General features: G+C 46.4%; 1 protein-coding gene across 1 annotated transcript; it reads left to right on the forward strand.

Annotated features, from left to right (window-relative positions):
* Positions 1 to 32: 32 nt before the first annotated feature.
* On the forward strand, positions 33 to 5,391 carry LOC114843943 (dnaJ homolog subfamily B member 6-like). The gene is made up of 8 exons (XM_029130824.2): positions 33 to 227; positions 1,059 to 1,165; positions 1,400 to 1,509; positions 1,703 to 1,768; positions 2,746 to 2,856; positions 2,941 to 3,087; positions 3,181 to 3,376; positions 4,539 to 5,391. The coding sequence occupies exons 2-8, from the start codon at positions 1,101 to 1,103 to the stop codon at positions 4,642 to 4,644; spliced, it is 801 nt and encodes a 266-aa protein (XP_028986657.1). The 5' UTR covers positions 33 to 227; positions 1,059 to 1,100; the 3' UTR covers positions 4,645 to 5,391.
* Positions 5,392 to 7,343: the final 1,952 nt, after the last annotated feature.

The raw sequence follows: 7,343 nt of genomic DNA on the forward strand, positions 1-7,343 counted from the left end.
TCTGCGCCGCCGGCGCCGTCCACCTGGCGGCGCTGCTGCGTCTGGAACCGCGTCCAGGCGACGAGGAGCGAAGAAGAGCGAGGAGCACAGGACGTTGCGTTTAATCTGAGAAGCTGCAGGCGAGCGAAGATGAATAAACCCGTTTAGCTCGAGCCACAACCGTGTTCCCAGGTCGTCTGTGTGGTCTGCGCGTCTGCTGAGGTCACGGCTAGCTGGACGTGGAGTGGGTAAGAGAGTTGGCGCCGCTGACGTGGCTGGTGTCTCCCGCTAAGCTAACGCTCCGACCATCTTACGGCCGGTTCGTGAAGAGGCAGCTAGCGACAACAACAACAGCCGCCGTAGCAGCCGCAGAACCGCGTCCGTGACCCGGTTGCTGGTTGCTGGTTGCCGGTTACTGGTTACTGGTTGTGAGCCTCCTGTAATTAACCTGCCACCTGGTCCCTGCTCCGTCTGATGCTTAGCATGAACAGCAGCTACTAATCCCAACACTAGCTGTCATCACCCTCGCTCTGTGTTGTTGATGCAGCAGAAGGACCTGGACCTGGATAGTTGGAGCTGGTACAGACAGACAAGTTAGCGGCTTCACGGTACCCCCGTGTCCGCAGCCATTCTGCCCTGAGCATTAACCTGATGAGCATCTGGCTCGGCTCTAGAACGCGCAGTTCCCAGTCATATGAGCTGTGTTACATGTGGGAGTTGTTCTGACTGTGGCCCATCAACACACTGCGACTCCCCTGCGCTCGGCCGTTATGCAGCGCTGTCTACAAAGGAGCTTTTGTTATTCAACCTTGTTTATTGTGAATTACAATGAAGTCATTGATTCTTGGATAGTGGTATATTTATGATACATGGTGTTAATTAGTAGAAATTACCTTTATACCAAGTCATGTTTGACAGTGCTGCAGTTTTTTAGTTAATCGTATTTATTTAAATTATTGTATTTGAATTCAGTGTTTATACTACTCCAATCTAATTTGACCCAGTTTTATAATATATCTTGGTTCTGATGGTTCTGTCCCAGCTGGTGTCCTCACAGTAGTCATTTCTTCTTTTTCCAGGTTCCCTAGACTCACTGAAGCTTCCTGTTCCATCCACTCATCATGGTGGACTACTATCAGGTTTTAGGAGTACAACGAGAGGCATCAGCAGATGACATAAAGAAAGCGTGAGTTGATGGTTTGTTGGTGTGAGTGCTAAAGCTTTAAAGCATTTCAACACACTTTACTGCTAATAACTCTGGACCAAACTAAGACTTACAGTGAGTTTGACGGCAGAGCAGCCTACATTGGACTTGAGTTAGGACAGAGGGAAACAGCAAAGCCTTATATCTAAGCAGCATCTGCTTCATTAGCAGCGTGAAGGTAAGATAATTGTCTGTCTTGTCTTCCATCTGGTGCAGGTACAGAAAGTTGGCCCTACGGTGGCACCCTGATAAAAACCCAGAACACAAGGAGGAGGCTGAGCAGAAGTTCAAGGAGCTGTCAGAGGCTTACGAGGTCCTCTCCGATGGTTGGTGCCACAGCTGCTTGTAACAGTGTGAACACATCACATAGTGTTAGGAAACGTACGGCCCCAACACCGGATGCGAGCATGAAACCTGCTCTCTCACTTCCCCCGTTTAATGATCACCATCTTTGTTCTTTGCTAGTCGTCTTCGCAACTGTGTTATTCTATATATAGATTTTCCACTTTCCTCTTCCAGCCAACAAGAGGACCATATACGATCGCTTTGGCAAAGAGGGCCTGACGGGGAACAATGGAGGACGAGGTAAGTTTTCAATCTCAGCAGGAGAACATACACGCTTATGTACAACGTTTACATCCAAGAACAACCACTTCACAAGCCGTAGTCACAAGATGTTAATTAGTAACAATTTCAAAATGAGAAATAAACACTGTTATTTTTTAGGAGCGTATGTTCAGTAAATTACTACTGAACCAGTACCTGTGGTGGTGCTGAACATTCCGGGGCAGCAGGTGACACAATACAGACCGAGACTGCTTCATCCAAGCAGCAGGTTTTCTTACATACTGTAATGCCCCCGGTCCTGGGCTGTGATTAGGACAGACCTGATTTTAACACGATACATTTCAAAACAAGTGTTCAGTAGGAATTAGCTTAGATGTATACACAAATATTACCAATAACACATCAGGCCTCCCACTAACACTCCATGGATGTATCACTGATGTAAGTAAAATTAGCGATTCTCAGTGGACCCTGCCCTCGTATTATCCCCTGAAGTAAGTCTGTTGCTGGCCTTGGTCGTCATGCCCTGTTTTTCTTCGCCTGCTGAACTGTAGGCCTGATGTTGTTTGTATGGTACTGCACGTAGCTGTACACGTTAACAGCCTGCTGACAACTAGTGAATGGATCGGACGCAGCCTTGTTCTCTAGAGGAGACGGGCACGACATGGAACCAATTTGTGCCAGCCTTTGTTACTCATGTTATTCACTCTGCAGTTCCACTTTTTCCTCATGGAAATCTTCCAACGCCCCTTTGCTTTACTCTTTATTCCCACAACGGGGGCCAGCCCCACACTTTGAAGAACTGACCTAGAGACAGCTGAGTAATATGTGAATGCTATACTGTTCTACACATTACTGGCTTAATGAAAGGATCAGCCTATGAGTTCATACCCTATAACAACCCATTATTAGGCAGCGTGGACCGGTAACAAGTACATTTGGTTCTCCGTTGTTTGTTCTAGTGCATCTTGATCTTTATTGATGTGATCTTTCAGGGGGGCATTTCCACAATGGAGACCATTTCCATGAACCATTCACATTCCGTAATCCAGAGGATGTCTTCAGGGAGTTCTTCGGCGGCAGGGACCCGTTCGCAGACCTTTTTGGTAAGCTGCATTGTTTTATTTCAGAGAAGCGGCGTATCACAGGATGTGTTTCAGTCTAATCTCTCATGTCTCACCGTCTCCCAGGTGCTGATCCTTTTAGTGATGATCCTTTTTTCGGCAACGGTCGACGGCACCAAAGTCGTACAAGTCGCAGCCGGGCAGGCGGCTCCTTTTTTGGGGGCTTTGTTGGTTTTCCTCCTTTTGGTGCTGGCTTCTCACCCTTTGACCCAGGTCAGACATGTATCACTGAACCACATGTACATGATCTTATGTTATGAATGTAGCTGTGTCAGAGGTTTAATTGTTCTGTCCTGTTGATCACAGGCTTCGGTTCTTTTGGCTCCATGAGCACCATGGGTCATATGGGTCACATGGCAACCATGGGGAGCCTAGGAGGTGGAGGCTTCACCTCTTTCTCCTCCACTTCCTTTGGAGGGGGAGGTGGAGGAGGTATGGGCAGCTTCCGCTCGGTTTCCACCTCCACCAAGATCATAAATGGCAGGAAAATCACGACCAAAAGGTAAATACAGATCAAGTGAGCTGTTCGGTGTAGCAGATGCAGCTCAGTGGGGGCAGCTGTCCACTAATCAGAGTTGGAGGTTTAATCCCCGAATCCTCCTGCCTTCATGCCTAAGTATCTCTAGCTGAAGGTGGTAGCTCACTGCCGGTGGAGTGTGTAACTGACCCCCATCACCATCCCACTGCATACATCCTGTTCCTCTACTGGTCTTTTGCAGCAACTTTTTAAAACCTGACAAAGTCAGAACGAAATCCCAGAAAAGCAACCGTTTCTTGTGATTAAAAGACGAATCGCTTGCCTTTTGAAGAGATCAACTGCTCTGACGTCAACAACACATTATGTGAAGAAAGTGCAACAAGATTAACTTTGTAGGCAAAACAACACTTACTGCAAGATGGTTTAACCACATCTACCAAATCCTCAAACTACAAACTATTTTTAGACAAGACTTTCATTTATTACTTAACAGTAATTAAACTGCTCCGTCTGGTGTCACATCTGGTTTTTGAACAGGATGAGAAATGATCCAATCGACAACAAATCAAAACAAAGGAATCAAGATGTTCTGTGTTTCCAGCAGGTGAAGAAAGGCAGCAGCAGCTAGTTAATACTCATTCATCTGGAAAACCTAATTAATGACTATGAGCTAATCACAGATTCTGTAGAAACGAGACATTAACTCCGCCCTTAACTCTGGAATGAACCCTTTTCCATTAGACAGAGAAATCCAGAAACAATGCAGTGCTTTCTAAGCTGTGTTAAAGCTGAGACAGGCCTCACCAGATCAGTTAGCCACAACCCATCAAATACAAGCCAGTAAAAAGAAAAGGAAGTCAGTGAAACAACATGTGACATAACCCACAACACAGCGAGGGCTTTTTTAGGTCACACGGATGTGGACGTGTGGGGTCTGTTTGTTAGATGAGAGACCAGTGGGGGAAGTGCTGCCATCCAGCTGTTCTCCAGCAGTGACTGTTCCCTTGGTGGACCACACAACACAAACATCCCCCAAGAACCGCGGTCCTCGTGTGTGTGCAAAAAATTGTGATGTAGTTGAGTCTGAACATGTTTTGAACAGACATCTGAAGAAGGAATCAAACTTTCTGCTTGGTGTGTTTAATGTCGGTTTCTCTAACACCTACATGTGGCTTCTGTCCTCTAGGATTGTGGAGAACGGACAGGAGCGTGTGGAGGTGGAGGAGGACGGGCAGCTAAGGTCATTAACTGTCAACGGTAAAGAGCAGCTGCTGCGACTGGAACACAAGTGAAGAGCGAAGGGTCCTGTAGTGTTACCTCAGCACAAAATTGAGCTTGAAGCAGAAGAGAAAGGAGCGACGTGATGATGTAATGTTAGTGCTCTGCTATTAGATGTACATACTTAGGTTGTGCTCATGTCCCTGATGTCCTCTCCCTGCTCACCCAGGATGTGGATGCAGACTTTTCTATGCATTTTCTTTACGTATTTCTGAATTGGAGCTGTTGTTATATTTTGGCTCAGGGTGGTGTAACTGTTTGTGTTTGGGACCACGATGTTGTACCGATGTGTGTGACCAGACCCCTTTTACCCTGCCCCCCCCCTACTTTCTGTGTACACACGTCATGCGTGTGCTGAGTACACGCACACCTTTGTTCAGAAAACGAGGCATGACTTTGCTTTTTCATCTGACTAGTATAAAGAAGTGTGCATTTGATATGAAAATGTGATCAGGAACAGTTAAAGCATCTTCCCGTTGTCTGTTTACTGCTTGTCTAACCCCTCCTTAGTATTTTTTAAATGAGAAAATACAATGCCAGTAGGATGAGTTATGCAATTTTACATGTTCTAATACCAATGTGTTTTTGTTGTTTAATTCTGCATGTACACATGTTGATGTTGAGTCTTAATGTCACAGCTGCATATTAATGCACAAATAATGGAAGGCATTCTATAAATGATGTATGAACAGAAAAGGACTTTTGTGAACTTTGTAAACCAATAAATCGGAGCTTAATCCTGTTTTCAGGATACTGAAGTACAGGCTGCTCTCGACTCTAATTGAACAACCTCTATTTTAATCTCCAGCTTTTGGGTCTGATGGATTCAGGTGCGTTAAGCAATGGTGAGACAGCCGGAGCAGTTGTTGCTTTGGAAAGGCCAGATGTGGCTGAGGAGGGAGAGCAGCCGCCACCGGCCATCACCCCACAGTGAGTGAGCGCAGTCGAACAGCATTCAGCATTCCACCACCTTCACCCCAGGGTCAGAAAACATCTGGACAAAGCACAAGACCACTGAGGACACGTCCTGTGATGCGTTTGGTTGTCTGGATTCTTGGCAGAAGATCAGAGCTTGTTTCACAGCGTTGGGACCTGGACACTGAAGTCACTGAAGGACCCTGAGCTCATCTCCACACAGCAATACTCCATCTGTCCAACAGGTGAAGCTGAGTTAACCCAAAGCACTCCACCTGCACCAGAGGGGCCTTAACCATGCGGGCTGTGGGAGGAGAACCTGTAGTATGTCTCCTCATCCTCTCATGCTCCCTCCGCCACTACAAAATGTGCTGAGCAACCCAAGATTCCAACTTTGCAATGTCCAGCAGCTTAACCTGCAGCATCTAGACTGAATGTTGTTCTGTGATGGACGTGTCTGCTTTTTCAGGAGGAGCATTTACATAATATATACTATATTATTGATTTGGGTCCTTTGTAACATCAGCTTTGAGGTCGGTGGTTTCAGTGTAGTAAGTCCCACTATTAGGTTGGTAAACCTGTAAAATAACCTAATTTATGAAAAGGGTGAGACAGGTGCGTTTATCCAAGATGATGAGAGAGAACCAGCCGCTGCACCCAGTCTAGCCAAGCTGCAGCAGCGGCAGAGACGCCCAGTGCCCCAATGCACCGCTGACAAGAACCACCTCATCATCCCCTAAATGGATGTGTTTGTATGGAAGTGGACGTCCAGGACGGCAGCCTCCAAGGCCCTGGATCCACACCACTGCTCTGTTAGTCTATAGGTTTACTTTCTGTGCGTGATGAAACTGAGATAGTCTGGGAGAAGCTTTGTTCTTCAGCCTAGACTCATTAGTCCTAACTGGTTGATATACCGTAGTCTGCATCATGTTTCAGGCTCAGTGCTTCCTCTCCTGCTCTGTGTTTCAGCTGTAGACTTTGCCTGCACTTCCCAGTGCTCCTGCTGGGAGGTTGACTGGGGAGCCTGATTATTCCTACTCAGCCTCTCTCTGCTTTACCAGGTGACTGAGCATCTGTTAACAGGACAGACAGTGTAGAGCAGACTGCTCTAATGCACATCACATGTCTTCACAACCACTTTTGGTAGAAACAGTGGCAGATCTTCGTTACACTATGAGCCACGCTTGGCTGGACTTGGTCGGGAGTTGTTCTGCTTGGCACCGTAGGAAGTCATCCACTTACCCTGAATGAATACTGAGAGGAGACAATGCAGGCGGGCGGCGGTGTCGTCCTTATCGTAACATGAGGCATCCAAACAGGCTCCACATCATCTACATGACAATAATCTCATCACTGATCCAATGTCTCTACTGTTCTATGCAGTCTGTTAATTAAAAGTGACTTTACCACATCAAGTTTAAATATTCTATGCTTAACAAATTTAATTATTGTCAGAATCACACAAATGGTTCTACATCATCAAAGTCACAGTTTTATGTTGGTGCCATGAGTAAAACATGGTGATGACAGCTTGACATGAAGGGTCCAAAAAGGTCCACAAAGCACTTAATGACACCAACAGAAAAGGGATCAGACAGAATGACAACAACCCTAAAGGAAATAGGTCAACTCCAAGAACATGTCAATGCTTTAACTTTATGCATGTGGAAATACTGTGGAGCTGTCCTGGGTGCTGAAGCCTCCATCCAATTACCTCGCCACCCCTCTCTCTCTCTCTCTCTCTCTCTCTCTCTCTCTCTCTCTCTCTCTCCCTCTCCCTCTCTTATCCTCTATCTCT

The sequence above is a fragment of the Betta splendens genome, chromosome 17 (assembly GCF_900634795.4).
Source record: "Betta splendens chromosome 17, fBetSpl5.4, whole genome shotgun sequence".
Lineage (NCBI taxonomy): Eukaryota > Metazoa > Chordata > Actinopteri > Anabantiformes > Osphronemidae > Betta > Betta splendens.